Source organism: Hyla sarda, chromosome 3 (assembly GCF_029499605.1).
Source record: "Hyla sarda isolate aHylSar1 chromosome 3, aHylSar1.hap1, whole genome shotgun sequence".
Classification (NCBI taxonomy): Eukaryota; Metazoa; Chordata; class Amphibia; order Anura; family Hylidae; genus Hyla; species Hyla sarda.
This window is the reverse complement of record NC_079191.1, coordinates 246,096,205-246,112,303: the sequence shown is the minus strand read 5'-3', so window position 1 is coordinate 246,112,303 and position 16,099 is coordinate 246,096,205. Positions and strand designations below refer to the sequence as shown.

The 16,099-nt window shown below is 42.7% G+C and overlaps 1 protein-coding gene across 4 annotated transcripts in view; it reads left to right on the top strand.

Annotated features, from left to right (window-relative positions):
• The window catches only part of LOC130362241 (amine sulfotransferase-like), a 70,948-nt gene that overhangs the window by 30,362 nt on the left and 24,487 nt on the right, over window positions 1–16,099 (top strand). For all 4 annotated transcript variants that reach the window (XM_056566401.1, XM_056566399.1, XM_056566402.1 and 1 more), the window contains exon 5: window positions 15,441–15,535. In XM_056566401.1, the coding sequence (XP_056422376.1) occupies window positions 15,441–15,535 (95 nt within the window). The remainder of the gene's footprint in view (window positions 1–15,440; window positions 15,536–16,099) is intronic.

Below are 16,099 nucleotides of genomic sequence, written 5' to 3'. Positions count from 1 at the left end.
GAGGCTGTGGGCGACAGTGATCGGCGGGTGGCGATGTCGTGCGGCTGGCTCCCTGGATCCTACGGAAGCCGGTTAGTTGCCTAGCAACATCAGGAGGATTACAGTTTGACACCACTATACAGGGGTCTATAAACAGTAGCCCTCGAGATGTTGCAAAACTACAACTACCAGCATGTCCAGACAGCTGTTTGGGCATGCTGGGAGTTGTAGTTTTGCAACAGCTGGAGGTCTACAATTTAGAGTCCACTGCACAGTGATCTCAAAACTGTAGCCCTCTAGATCTTGCAAAACTACAACTCCTAGCATGCCCACACAGCAGCTTGCTGTCTGGGCATGCTGGGATTTGTAGTTTTGCAACATCTGGAGGGCCACAGTTTGGAGATCACTGCAGTGGACTCTAAACTGTAGCCCTCCAGATGTTGCAAAACTGCAAATCCCAGCATGCCCAAACAGCAAACAGCTGTCTTGGCATGCTGGGAGTTGTAGTTGCGCACCTCCAGCTGTTGCATAACTACATCTCCCAGCATGGCCTTCTGCGATCAGTACATGCTGGGAGTTGTAGTTTTGCAACAGCTGGAGGGCTACTGTTTATAGACCCCTGTATTCATGCTGTGACATGCCCCCCAAAAACCATTTCAGAAAAACTCACTCTCCAAAATCCCACTGTAGCTCCTTCCCTTTTGAGCCCTCTACTGTGCCCGCCGAACACTTGACATACACATATGAGGTATTTTATTACTCGAGAGAAATTGGGTTACACATTTTAGGAAGGTTTCTCTCCTTTTACCATTGGTAAAAATTCAATAACTGGGTCTACAAGAACATGCGAGTCTAAAAAATGAAGATTTTGAATTTTCTCCTTCAATTTGCTGCTATTCCTGTGAAACACCTAAAGGGTTAACAAACCTTTTGAATGTCATTTTGAATACTTTGAGGGGTGCAGTTTTTATAATGGGGTCATTTATGGGGTATTTCTAATATGAAGGCCCTTGAAATCCACTTCAAAACAGAACTGGTCCCTGAGAAATTTCGATTTTGAAAATTTTGTGAAAAATTGGAAAATTGCTGCTGAACTCTGAAGCCCTCTGATGTCTTCCAAAAGTAAAAACATGTCAATTTTATGATACCAACATAAAGTAGACATATTGTATATGTGAATCAATATATAATTTATTTTGAATATTCATTTTCCTTATAAGCAGAGAGCTTCAAAGTAAAAAAAAAAATGCAACATTTTCAATTTTTTCATCAAATTTGGGAATTTTTCACCAAGAAATGATGCAAGTATAGACAAAATTTTACCCCTAACATAAAGTAGAATATATCACGAAAAAACAATCTCCGAATCAGAATGAAAGGTAAACGCATCCCAGAGTTATTAATGTTTAAAGTGACAGTGGTCAGATGTGCAAAAAATGGCGGGGTCCTACAGTAAAAATTGTCTGGGTCCTTAAAAATTTGTCAAACACCTGTGGGGTGTTAAGGCTCACTGTACCCTTTTCGTGAGGGGTGTAGTTTCCAAAATGGGGTTACATGTGGGTGTATTTTTTTTGCTGCTTTTTTTTTTTTTTTGCATTTATGTCAGAACCGCTGTAACGATCAGACACCCCTGTGCCAATCCTCATATGTACATGGCGCTCTCTCACTCCTGAGCCTTGTTGTGCGCCCTCAGAGCATTTTATGTCCACATATGGGGTATTTCCGTACTCAGAAGAAATTGCGTTCCAAATTTTGGGGGTCTTTTTTTCCATTTACCTCTTGTGAAAATGAAAAGTATGAGGCAACACCAGCATGTTAGTGTAAAAATTTTTTTTTTTTTTACAATAACATGCTGGAGTAGACCAAACCTTACCTTTTCATAAGGGGTAAAAGGAGAAAAAGCCCCACAAAATTTGTTAGGCAAGGCGCCGAAGTGAGAGCGCGCCATACGCATTTGGGCCTAAATTAGGGATTTGCATAGGGATGGACCCGGATGCAAGAATTACACTTGCCTCCAATACCAAAATTACCCTACGGCAGTGTTTCTTAACCCCTTAAGGACTCAGCCCATTTTGGCCTTAAGACTCAGACAATTTAATTTTTACGTTTTCATTTTTTCCTCCTCGCCTTCTAAAAATCATAACTCTTTTATATTTTCATCCACAGACTAGTATGAGGGCTTGTTTTTTGCGCGATCAGTTGTCCTTTGTAATGACATCACTCATTATATCATAAAATGTATGGCGCAACCAAAAAACACTATTTTTGTGGGGAAATTAAAACGAAAAACGCAATTTTGCTAATTTTGGAAGGTTTTGTTTTCACGCCGTACAATTTCTGGTAAAAATGACATGTGTTCTTTATTCTGAGGGTCAATACGATTAAAATGATACCCATTATTATATACTTTTATATTATTGTTGCGCTTAAAAAAAATCACAAACTTTTTAACCAAATTAGTACGTTTATAATCCCTTTAATTTGATGACCTATAACTTTTTTATTTTTCCGTATAAGCGGCGGTATGGGGGCTCATTTTTTGCGCCATGATCTGTACTTTTTTTTGATACCACATTTGTATATAAAAAACTTTTAATACATTTTTTATAATTTTTTTTAAATAAAATGTATTAAAAAAGTAGGAATTTTGGACTTTTTAAATTTTTTTTCGTTCACGCCGTTCACCGTACGGGATCATTAACATTTTATTTTAATAGTTCGGACATTTACGCTCGCGGCGATACCAAATATGTTTATAAAAAATGTTTTTTACGCTTTTTGGGGGTAAAATAGGAAAAAACGGATGTTTTACTTTTTTATTGGGGGAGGGGACTTTTTTTTTACTTTTACTTTTACATTTTTTTACATTTTTTTTTACACTTGAATAGTCCCCATAGGGGACTATTCATAGCAATACCATGATTGCTAATACTGATCTGTTCTATGTATAGGACATAGAACAGATCAGTATTATCGGTCATCTCCTGCTCTGGTCTGCTCGATCACAGACCAGAGCAGGAGACGCCGGGAGCCGCACGGAGGAAGGTGAGGGGACCTCCGTGCGGCGTTATGAATGATCGGATCCCCGCAGCAGCGCTGCGGGCGATCCGATCGTTCATTTTAATCGCGAACTGCCGCAGATGCCGGGATCTGTATTGATCCCGGCACCTGAGGGGTTAATGGCGGACGCCCGCGAGATCGCGGGCGTCGGCCATTGCCGGCGGGTCCCTGGCTGCGATCAGCAGCCGGGATCAGCCGCGCATGACACGGGCATCGCTCCGATGCCCGCGGTTATGCTTAGGACGTAAATGTACGTCCTGGTGCATTAAGTACCACCTCACCAGGACGTACATTTACGTCCTGCGTCCTTAAGGGGTTAAACAGGGTGTCTCCAGCTGTTGCAAAACTCCCAGCATGCCTGGACAGTCAATGGCTGTCCGGCAATACTGGAAGTTGTTTTGCAGTTGTTTTTTATTTTTATTTAGGGAAGGGGGGGTAACTGTGTAGGTGTATATGTATATGTAGTGTTTTACCCTTTATTTTGTGTTATAGTGTAGTGTAGTGTTTTTAGGGTACATTCACATGGGCGGGGGTTTACAGCGAGTTTCCGGCTGGGAGTTGGAACTGCAGCGGAAAATTTGCTGCATCTCAAACTTTCAGCGAGAAACTCGCTGTAAACCCCCGCCCGTGTGAATGTACCCTGTACTTTCACATGGGGGCGGGGGACAAACCTCCAGCTGTTGCAAAACTACCACTATCAGCATGCCCTTTGACTGTCTGTGCATGCTGGGGGTTGTAGTTATGCAACAGCTGGAGGCACACTGGTTGCAAAACACTGAGTTAGTTAACAAATACAGTGTTTTCCAACCAGTGTGCCTCCAGCTGTTGCAAAACTTAACTTAGTGTTTCCCAACCAGTGTGCCTCCAGTTTTTGCAAAACTACAACTCCCAGCATGCTCAGACAGCTGAAGGACATGTTGGGAGCTTTAGCTATGCAACAGCTGGAGGAGAACAGTTCGAAGACCACTGTGTAGTAGTGTCCAAACTGTAGCCCTCCAGATGTTGCAAAACTTCAACTCCAAGCATGCCCAGACTGTCCAGGCATGCTGGGAGTTGTCGTTCTGCAACATCTGAAGGGCCAGATGTTACAGAACTACAACTGCCAGCATGCTTGGACTGTTTGGGCATGCTGGGAGTTGTAGTTTTACAACATCTGGAAGGGCTACAGCTAAGACACCACTGCACAGTGGTCTCCAAACTGTGGCCCTCCAGATGTTGCAAAACTACAACTCCCAGCATGCCCAGACAGCCTTTGGCATGCTGGGAGTTGTAGTTTGGCAACTCCTAGAAGGCAGCAGTGAAGATCACTTACCACTGATCATCACTGCTGCCTCCACCGCTGCCATCTTACTGCCGCTGCTGCCTGCCGCTGGTCCCGCCACGATCGCCGGTCCCTCGCTGTCCTTAAGTGCTCCGGCACACGCCGCCATCTTCCCCCTACTCTGGGGCTGGCAGAGCGGAGAATTCAACTTTAACAACCCCCCCCCGCCCACAACTGCCGATTGTCGGTCAGGACTGGCAGGCAGGGGATAAGAGGAGGTGGCACCCCTGCCACCTCACTCATATCCTTCAGGATAGTCTGAGCTGGTCTGAAAGCTCCGACCATCCCTATTTTCCAACGATTGGGTCGCCACAGACCCGATCAGCCCGAAATTGCTGCGAATCGCCGATCTGAATTAGACCTCAGGACCCCCCCTGGTATTTGTACGGGTGTCTGCTAAATGATTTCAGGAAGCATCTCGGTCCGGTCCCCGCCCCCTGCCATAGATTTGCATTGAGGGGGTGGGGCGTGATGTCATGAGGGGGCGGGACTATGACCTTATGAGCTTTGGGCGCCGACTCCAGAGTTTGGAACAGTTTGTTCCAAATGCTGAGCAGCAGAGTACCCCTATAAGCAAATGCAATCTATGTTGAGCCTTTTAAATTTTGCTAATGGTTGGAGTTTTCTCTAGGCGGCTTTCCCTGGCTACCAGGGGGTTAAGGCTCCAGGACCATCGTTTTTTCTTCACTGTGGCCTCTCTGTGCTGACCTTTCTGTTTGATGGGCTTTTCTGGAGTGTTACTTACAGTATTTAACCCCTTAAGGACCCAGCCATTTTACACCTTAGGACCCGGCCATTTTTTGCACATCTGACCACTGTCATTTTAAACATTAATAACTCTGGAATGCTTTTAGTTATCATTCTGATTCCGAGATTGTTTTTTCGTGACATATTCTACTTTAACTTAGTGGTAAAAATTTTTGGTAACTTGCATCCTTTCTTGGTGAAAAATCCCCAAATTTGATGAAAAATTTGAAAATTTTGCATTTTTCTAACTTTGAAGCTCTCTGCTTGTAATGAAAATGGATATTCCAAATATTATTATTTTTTTATTCACATATACAATATGCCTACTTTATGTTTGCATCATAAAATTGACGAGTTTTTACTCTTCAAAGTTCAGCAGCAATTTTCCAATTTTTCACAAAATTTCCAAAATCACAATTTTTCAGGGACCAGTTCAGGTTTGAAGTGAATTTGAAGGGTCTTCATCTTAGAAATACCCCATAAATGATCCCATTATAAAAACTGCACCCCCAAAGTATTCAAAATGACATTCAGTCAGCATTTTAACCCTTTAGGTGTTTCACAGGAATAGCAGCAAAGTGAAGGAGAAAATTCACAATCTTCATTTTTTACACTCGCATGTTCTTGTAGACCCAATTTTTAAATTTTTACAAGGGGTAAAAGGAGAAAATGTATACTTATATTTGTAGCCCAATTACTCTCGAGTAAGCACATACCTCATATGTCTATGTAAAGTGTTCGGCGGGCGCAGTAGAGGGCTCAGAAGAGAAGGAGCGACAAGGGGATTTTGGAGCGTACGTTTTTCTGAAATGGTTTTTGGGGGGGCATGTTGCATTTAGGAAGCCCCTATGGTGCCAGAACAGGAAAAAAAAACACATGGCATACCATTTTGGAAACTATACCCCTTGAGGAATGTAACAAGGAATAAAGTGAGCCTTAATACCCCACAGGTGTTTCACGACTTTTGCATATGTAAAAAAAAATTTAAAAAATGTAAATAAATTGTGTGTTTCCCCCCAAATTTCACGTTTTTTGCAAGGGTTAATAGCAAAAAATACCCCCCAAAATGTATAACCCCATCTCTTCTGAGTATGGAGGTACCCCATAAGTTGACCTGAAGCGCACTACGGGTGAACTACAATGCTCAGAAGAGAAGGAGTCATATTTGGCTTTTTGAGAGCAAATTTTGCTCGGGGGCATGTCGCATTTAGGAAGCCTCTATGGTGGCAGGACAGCAAAAAATACCCACATGCCATACCATTTTGGAAACTAGACCCCTTGAGGAACGTATCGAGGAATAAAGTGAGCCTTAATACCCCACAGGGGTTTCACGACTTTTGCATACGTAAAAAAAAAAATGTTTTTTCACTAAAATGTGTGTTTCCCCCCCAAATTTCATATTTTTGCAAGGGTTAATAGCAGAAAATACCCCCCAAAATTTGTAACCCCATCTCTTCTGAGTATGGAGGTACCCCATAAGTTGACCTGAAGCGCACTACGGGCGAACCACAATGCTCAGAAGAGGAGGAGTCATATTTGGCTTTTTCAGAGCAAATTTTGCTCGGGGGGCATGTCGCATTTAGGAAGCCCCTATGGTGCCAGAACAGCAAAATAACCCCCACATGGCATACCATTTTGGAAACTAGACCCCTTGAGGAACGTAACAAGGGGTACAGTGAACATTTACCCCCCATTGGTGTGTCAGATCTTTGGAACAGTGGGCTGTACAAAATTTTTAATTTGCGCAGCCCACTGTTCCAAAGATCTGTCAGACACCAGTGGGGTGTAAATTCTCACTGCACCCCTCAATACATTCCGTGAGGGGTGTAGTTTCCGAAATGGGGTCACATGTTTTTTTTTTTTTTGTTTGTTTTTTTTGCATTTGTCAAAACCGCTGTAACAATCAGCCACTCCTGTGCAAATCACCTCAAATGTACATGGTGCACTCTCCCTTCTGGGCCTTGTTGTGCGCCCCCAGAGCACTTTGCGCCCACATATGGGGTATCTCCGTAGTCGGGAGAAATTGCATTACAAATTTTGTGGGCTTTTTTCCCTTTTACCTCTTGTCAAAATGAAAAGTATAGGGCAACACCAGCATGTTAGTGTAAAAAATTTATTTTTTTTCACTAACATGCTGGTGTAGACCCCCAACTTCACCTTTTCATAAGGGGTGAAAAGAGTAAAAGCCCCCCAAAATTTGTTAGGCAATTTCTCTCGAGTACGGCGATACCCCATATGTGACCCTAAACTGTTGCCTTGAAATACGACAGGGCTCCAAAGTGAGAGCGCCATGCGCATTTGAGGCCTGAATTCGGGATTTGCATAGGGGTGGACATAGGGGTATTCTACACCAGTGATTCCCAAACAGGGTGCCTCCAGCTGTTGCAAAACTCCCAGCATGCTTGGACAGTCGATGGCTGTCCGGCAATACTGGGAGTTGTTGTTTTGCAACAGCTGGAGGCTCCATTTTGAAAACAGTGGCGTACCAGACGTTTTTCATTTTTATTGGGGAGGGGAGGGTTTTATTGGGGATGGGGCAGGGGGTTACAGCGATTTTCCCGCTGCGAGTTTGAGCTGCCGCGCAAAATTTACTGCATCGCAAACTTGCAGCCTGATACTCACTGTAAGTACATTCACAGGGGGGGACCTCCAGCTGTTGCAAAACTACAACTCCCAGCATGCACAGTCTATCAGTGCATGCTGGTAGTTATAGTTTTGCAACAGCTGGAGGCACACGGGTTGGGAAACACTGAGTTAGGAAACAGACAATGTTTCCCAACCAGTGTGCCTCCTGTTGTTGCAAAACCACAACTCCCAAACATTCTCAGGCATGCTGGAAGTAGTAGTTCGGCAACATCTTTTGAGCCAGATGTTGCCGAACTACAACTCCCAGCATGCTTGGAATTGTAGTTTGCAACATCTGGAGGACTACAGTTTGCAGACCACTAATGGTTCCCAATCTGTGTCCTTCCAGATGTTGCAAAACTACAACTCCCAGTATGCCAAAACTGTCCAGGCATGCTGGGAGTTGTAGTTCTGCAACATCTGAAGGACCAGATGTTACAGAACTACAACTCCCAGCATGCCTGGACAGTAAGGGCATGCTGAGGATGTGTAGTTTTGCAACATCTGGAAGGGCACAGTGGTCTCCAAACTGTGGACCTCCAGATGTTGCAAAACTACAACTCCCAGCATGCCCAGATGCCAAGGGCTGTCTGGCCATGCTGGGAGTTGTAGTATACAGGGTCCCAATACAGCAATGCATGTTGCTTTACGGCGACGTGCATTGCTGTAAAGGGCCCGACCGTGGCTGAAGATCCACTCACCTGTCGCCGCCGCCGCCATCTTCATCACCGGGATCCGGGTCTTCAGGGACGAGGTAAGTACCGGGGCCGGTCCCCAGCACTCCCCCGTCCCCCGCCGCGTCCTCCGGTCTTCCTCCCGTCCTCTCCGGACTTCCAGGGGCAGGGCGGGAGGAAGTAACCGCCCCCCCCTTGCGATTGGTCGGTTAACTAACCAAAGAATCGCAGGGGATCGGAGGAGGTGGCAGGCTTGCCACCTCGCTCCTATGCTTTAGCATGGTCCTGGCTGTCTGTGACAGCCGGGATCATGCGAAATTACCGGGCGGTCGGGTCCCAGAGTCCCGATTTCCCTTGCGATTTGCGGCGATCGCCGACATGGGGGGCCTACCTGGCCCCCCTCGGCGTTTGCCCTGGATCCCTGCTGAAGGATTGAGCGCCGGGTGAGCGGCGGAGACCAGGAAAAGACCATGACGTATGCATACGTCATGGGTCCTTAAGACCCGGGGTGTGATGACGTATGCATACGTCATGGGTCCTTAAGAGGTTAAAATTCACCAACAGTGATTGTGAATACTTCTATAACCTCAGAATACTTCAGATAACCTAATCTGAATATTTTTTTTTTATATATATATATTTTTCTTGATTTTTTACAAAATATTGCTATTTTTATACTAGCATAGTAAAAGCTAAGTTTTTTGAGTTTGCCTGTACAGTCACTATTTTTCTATAACTTTTTCTGGGAGACCTAATTTACCTATCTAGTAATATCAGTGCCCCATATTAGTACAGATACTAGTACTACAGCTACATGCTGGGAGTAGTAGTACTACCTAAAAAAATAAAAATGTAAAAAAGTTAAACGCACATACACAAACTTTATTAAACACAATATTAAAATACATTACTAATAAAAAAAAAATATTATTTTTACATTTAAATGGCCCCTTTCTATATTTTATTATTGTCGGCTACATTTTTAGGTCCCTGCTCGCCCAGATAAATTGATCGCTGTTTAAAAATTTACATTAACATAAAAAAAAAAAATGTTGTCTTTGAATTTTCGGGAGTGGGCAGGGAGCAGAAAATTCAGCGCTCAATATTAAAAATGGGGTTAAAAAAGTAAACTGAAAATAAAAGAAATTATGATTTAGAACAAAAACTAGAAAAAAAATAATGAAATGCACTCCTCAATCATTTTTAATATTGAGCACTGAATTTTCTGGCCCCTGCCCTCTCCCGAAAATTGAAAGACAAAAAAAAAAAAAAAAAAAAATGTTAATGTCAATTTATGTGGGTGGGCAGGGACCTAAAAATGTAGCAAACAATAATAAAAATTTAGAAAGGGGCCATTTAAATGTAAAAATAATATATTTTTTATAATAAATGTTTTAATCTTTTTTATTAGTAACGTATTTTAGCCCCTTAACGACGCAGGACGTATATTTACGTCCTGCGCCGGCTCCCGCGATATGAAGCGGGATCGCGCCGCGATCCCGCATCATATCGCGTTGGTCCCGGCGCTCATCAACGGCCGGGACCCGCGGCTAATACCACACATCGCCGATCGCGGCGATGTGCGGTATTAACCCTTTAGAAGCGGCGGTCAAAGCTGACCGCCGCTTCTAAAGTGAAACTGAAAGTGACCCGGCTGCTCAGTTGGGCTGTTCGGGACCGCCGCGGTGAAATCGCGGCGTCCCGAACAGCTGACCGGACACCGGGAGGGCCCTTACCTGCCTCCTCGGTGTCCGATCGACGAATGACTGCTCCGTGCCTGAGATCCAGGCAGGAGCAGTCAAGCGCCGATAACACTGATCACAGGCGTGTTAATACACGCCTGTGATCTGTGTAAAAGATCAGTGTGTGCAGTGTTATAGGTCCCTATGGGACCTATAACACTGTAAAAAAATGTAAATAAAAAGTGTTAATAAAGGTCATTTAACCCCTTCCCTAATAAAAGTTTGAATCACCCCCCTTTTCCCATAAAAAAATAAAACCGTGTAAAAAAAAATAAAAATAAAGGTATATGGTATCGCCGCGTGCGTAAATGTCCGAACTATAAAAATATATCATTAATTAAACCGCACGGTCAATGGCGTACGCGCAAAAAAATTCCAAAATCCAAAAAAGCGTATTTTGGTCACTTTTTTATACCATTAAAAAATGAATAAAAAGTGATCAAAAAGTCCGATCAAAACAAAAATCATACCGATAAAAACTTCAGATCACGGCGCAAAAAATGAGTCCTCATACTACCCTGTACGTGGAAAAATAAAAAAGTTATAGGGGTCAGAAGATGACATTTTTAAACGTATACATTTTCCTGCATGTAGTTATCCAGAAGTGCGACAAAATCAAACCTATATAAGTAGGGTATCATTTTAACCGTATGGACCTACAGAATAATGATAAGGTGTAATTCTTACCGAAATATGCACTGCGTAGAAACGGAAGCCCCCAAAAGTTACAAAATGGCGTTTTTTCTTCGATTTTGTCGCACAATGATTTTTTTTTCCGTTTCGCCGTGCATTTTGGGGTAAAATGACTAATGTCACTGCAAAGTAGAATTGGTGACGCAAAAAATAAGCCATAATATGGATTTTTTGGTGGAAAATTTAAAGGGTTATGATTTTTAAAAGGTAAGGAGGAAAAAACGAAAGTGCAAAAACGGAAAAACCCTGAGTCCTTAAGGGGTTAAAATTGTATATAATAAAATGTGTGTGTGTTTCACTTTTTTTTCTCTATTTTTAAAATTTCTTTAGGTAGTACTACTACATCACTTATTCATGTTTCAGGCAGCTGTGATTGGCCAGATGGTTCCAGCCACTCTCAGCTCTGTGCAGGAAATATGAATAATAGATATATATACGGCATATACTCATACTACAGTGAGACCAGAGAAGAGCGGCCGGACAGCCGCATCTGTGCTTTATACAGGACGATTGCATCGGGTGTCAGAAGTGACACTCGCTGCTATCTGTCTATTAATGCAGGTACTACAGCTCCCAGCATGGAGCAAAGTGTGCTCCATGTTGGGAGCAGTAATACCTGCAGTTGAGACAGATCACAGCGGGTGTCACTCCTGACACCCGATGCGATCATCCTATCTAGATGCGAGAAAGACGCCTGCATCTATACATTATACAGGGCGATCGCAGCGGGTGTCAGGAGTGACACCCGGGGCGATCTGTCTATTAGCACAGGTACTACTACTCCCATCATGGAACAGTCTGTTCCATGCTGGGAGTAGTAGTACTACCTAAAACATGTAAACAAATAGAGAAAAAAAAGTGAAACACACACTTTATTAAACATATTATTAAAATACCGTACATTACTAATAAAAATTTGCTGAGAATTTATTCGGATCGAATTGATTTGTTTTTTAAATTTGGCAAATTTGGCCAAATCGAATTTTTCAAAAATTCACTCATCTCTAATAGGAATCTCTGTCATTGTGGCAGCTTACATTGTGTAGAGAAAAATATGCATATCTTCCTGATTAGTGGGGTATCTTAGGCTGTGTAAACCCATCCTGTTGGAGTGCAATGTGAGGTAGAAGAAAGCCAAGTGCTGTTTGATTCAATAATAGAAATTGACAAATCACAAATATTGTTTAAATCCTGGATAGACTTTTTTTTTTTAAGTAAATTAAATGACAAGAACAATGACATGTCCAGGGACTTAGGAGTGATTATCTGTTATTTGGAAATTTCTATTATTGGATCAAGCAGTCCCTGACTTCAAAAGGGTCTTCTTTTTTCTACCTCACACTGTAAGGATATCTTTCTTTCTGGGTTGCAGGACGGTCTTGAGCAGGCATTTCAGGGGCATCAGTCTAGCACCATCATGCAGAGGGCAAGTGACCTATTTGGTTGATAAAATGACAAAACATTTGGTGCCTATGAAAGAGAGTATGGATTGGCTGGCTTAAAATGTGGCATAAATATACATTGGTGCAGGAGTAAGGACAAAGAGTGGTGTGAATTTTCAAAGATTTTAGAGCCAAATTGTTGTGGTGAAAGTTGCAGACGTGCACCAAATTTATCAAATGGTGCACAGACTTTAATGAATTACCACAGAACTGCTCTACTTAAAGGGGTACTCCAGTGAAAACCTTTTTTCTTTTAAATCAACTGGTGGCAGAAAGTTAAACATATTTGTAAATTACTTCTATTAAGTACTTCCAGTACTTATTAGCTGCTGAATGCTACAGAGGAAATTCCTTTCTTTTTGGAACACTGATGACATCACGAGCACAGTGCTCTCTGCTGACATCTCTGTCCATTTTATCAACCATGCATAGCAGATGTATGCTAAGGGCAGCATGGTGGCTCAGTGGTTAGCACTGCTGCCTTGCAGTGTTGGGGACTTGGGTTCAAATCCCACTAAGGACAACAATAAATAAAGCGTTATTATTATTATAATAACGTCAGCAGAGAGAACTGTGCTCGTGATGTCATCAGAGAGCATTCCAAAAAGAAAATAATTTCCTCTGTAGTATTCAGCAGCTAATAAGTACAGGAAGTATTAAGATTTTTTAATAGAAGTAATTTACAAATATAAAAACAAAAGGAAAAATAGCCAGCACAACTATTTTTCCTTTTGTTTTTACTTTGTAAGTTGGGGGGTGTGGCACCCTCTTCAGCCGTGCACCCCACCCCTCTCAGACTGGAGGTGGTTTAGTCAATGGCTGATCCAACATGTCACACAGTCAGAGGCTATATGCACAGCAGAGGTGAGTTATCATGTTAGGGACCCATCCGATATGAGGCCACCTCCGCGTGGTGGATGGGGGGGGACACATTTTGATCAAAAAGTGCGCTAAGAGCCTCCATTTTTTGACCTAGAGTGCTGTTGCAACTTTCTTTTTTGTATAATTTACAAATATGTTTAAATTTCTGCCACCAGTTGATTTAAAAGAAAAAAGGTTTTCACCAGAGTACCCCTTTAACCCCTTAAGGACACTATTTTTGTGGGGAAATTAAAAAGAAAAACGCAATTTAGCAAATTTTGGAAGGTTTCGTTTTCACGCCGTACAATTTACGGTAAAAATGACGTGTGATCTTTATTCTGAGGGTCAATACGATTAAAATGATACCCATTATTACATACTTTTCTATTATTGTTGCGCTTTGAAAAAAATCACAAACTTTTTAACCAAATTAGTACGTTTATAATCCCTTTATTTTGATGACCTCTAACTTTTTTATTTTTCCGTATAAGCGGCGGTATGAGGGCTCATTTTTTGCGCCATGATCTGTACTTTTTTTTGATACCACATTTGCATGTAAAAAACTTTTAATAGATTTTTTATAATTTTTTTATTTTATAAAATGTATTAAAAAAGTAGCAATTTTGGATTTTTTTTTTCACGTTCACACCGTTCACCGTATGGGATCATTAACATTTTATTTTAATAGTTCGGACATTTACGCACGCGGCGATACCAAATATGTCTATTAAATTAATTTTTTACGCTTTTTGGGGGTAAAATAGGAAAAAACGGACGTTTTATTTTTTTATTGGGGGGGGGGGGATTTTTCACTTTTTTTTCACTTTTAATTTTACTTTTTTTTTTACCCTTGAATAGTTCCCATACCATGATTGCTAATACTGATCTGTTCTATGTATAGGACATAGAACAGATCAGTGTTATCGGTCATCTACTGCTCTGGTCTGCTCGATCTCAGACCAGAGCAGAAGACGCTGGGAGCCGGACAGAGGCAGGTGAGGGAACCTCCGTGCGGCGTTCGATCATTCATTGAAATCGCGCACTGCCGCAGATGCCTGGATCTGTATTGATCCCGGCACCTGAGGGGTTAATGGCAAACGCCCGCGAGATCGCGGGCGTCGGCCATTGCCGGCGGATCCCTGGCTGCGATCAGCAACCGGGATCAGCCGCGCATGACACGGGCATCCCTCCGATGCCCGCTGTTATGCACAGGACGTAAATGTACATCCTGGTGCGTTAAGTACCACCGCACCAGGACATACATTTACGTCCTGCGTCCTTAAGGGCTTAAATGTCGAAGAGAAGTGGTGGCCGTGCAACAAATGTATCAATGTTGTACTGACCCTTGAAATCTTAACCCCTATCCAAAGGAGGAACCCGCGATCTCCCTACTGCACCCGGCGTTCGTACTGCAGCGCCAGAGGCTCGTGACGTCATGGCCATGCCCCACTCGTGACGTCACGGCCACGTCCCCTCAATGAAAGTCTATGGGACTTGCATTGAGGGGGCGTTTCCACGACATCACGAGTGGGCCGTGACGCGACAATGGATGCACCGGATGTCTGGGGTGCCGCAGCCGAGATTGCGGGTGGTACCGCAGCTGGGGACCCCCTTTGGATAGGGGATAAGATGTCTAAGGGCGGAGTACCCCTTTAATACAATTGTCGCATAGATTTCTATAGGGCAGGGTTGACTTGCCCTGTGATAACTTTTTCTAAATCTGGCCGGAGCTACATTTTTGCAACGTTTCTGCGACATTTCACAAGAAGTTGCACATTATAAATCCGTGACCACTGCACTCTCTTAATAAGTGCTCTAAATAACAACACTTCATGGTAATTGACATGTAAATGTTGCACAAAAAAAGTCTAAATTGTTTGATAAATCCCCTTTCCATATCCCCAGTGGTCCTATATTTTGACTTTTATGGAAGAATTTTCTCGGCCTGCTTAGTGAACTGTGTGAATGTCATTGGGCAGGGAGAAGGGGATGGAGTACTGTGTCACCTATTGAACATGGCCTAATCCTTGTCTTATCTATACATAGATATCACATTTCAATGTTATTCTGTTTGTGATGACAAGAAGGACACTGCACAAAAAAATTTTCTACACAACAGGAAGTGTCATCTTATTATTAGCCCTAGACCCAGAATGAAAATTGCAATATTTCAGGATAGTAAATTGGAAAACTAGAAAAAAAAATCACCAAAACTAGATTTGTTAGATTAGATCATTTTCTTATGACTTGTATCCTTTAAAAAATGTATGAAGATAAATGTCATCCTATTTTACAGTCTTAGGTGGCTCCTGGTTTGATCATGTTAGAGGCTGGTACACGCACAAAGAGGATTTCAACATACTGTTTGTGACATTTGAGGAAATGAAAAAGGTGAGTAGTGGTTTATTTAATAATAAAATGTGTAAAATATGTGCATTATAGTAGCAGTTGTCAACTATGGCATCTGGTTGCAATATATATCAATAAAAAATGTTTATTGTCAAAGAAAAACAACTTGTCAACAGTTGCTATGCCGATTCCCTATTTTCTGTCCAGCATGCATCTTACAGTAGATGTTCACCTTTGAACCCTGGTTTGCAGCTGAAAAATGGATTTAATCAACATGACCCCCTCCCCCGGGTGTGAGGGGTCTCTCATGGCAAGATATTTGCTCAGGAAGGGCAACCGCAAACACTCTCAGGGCTCTGAACAAACCCCCAAGTGAAAGGCTGGCTCCGACCGCATGGCAGACTCCCAGACCTCCAGCTGCGCTCCCTCCCCTTTTCTGAGAATGCTCAGATGGAGGCGATGATCGGGACCTATTCTCTGGACTATGATAGATTGGCAGCTGCTGTGGCAAGCAGAATTGCCCCGAATGTTCAGGCTGCTCTCACCGCCACTTTGCAGTCCACATTACAGCAGCGGCAGGCGGACGTGCAGAAACAGGGCCAGACG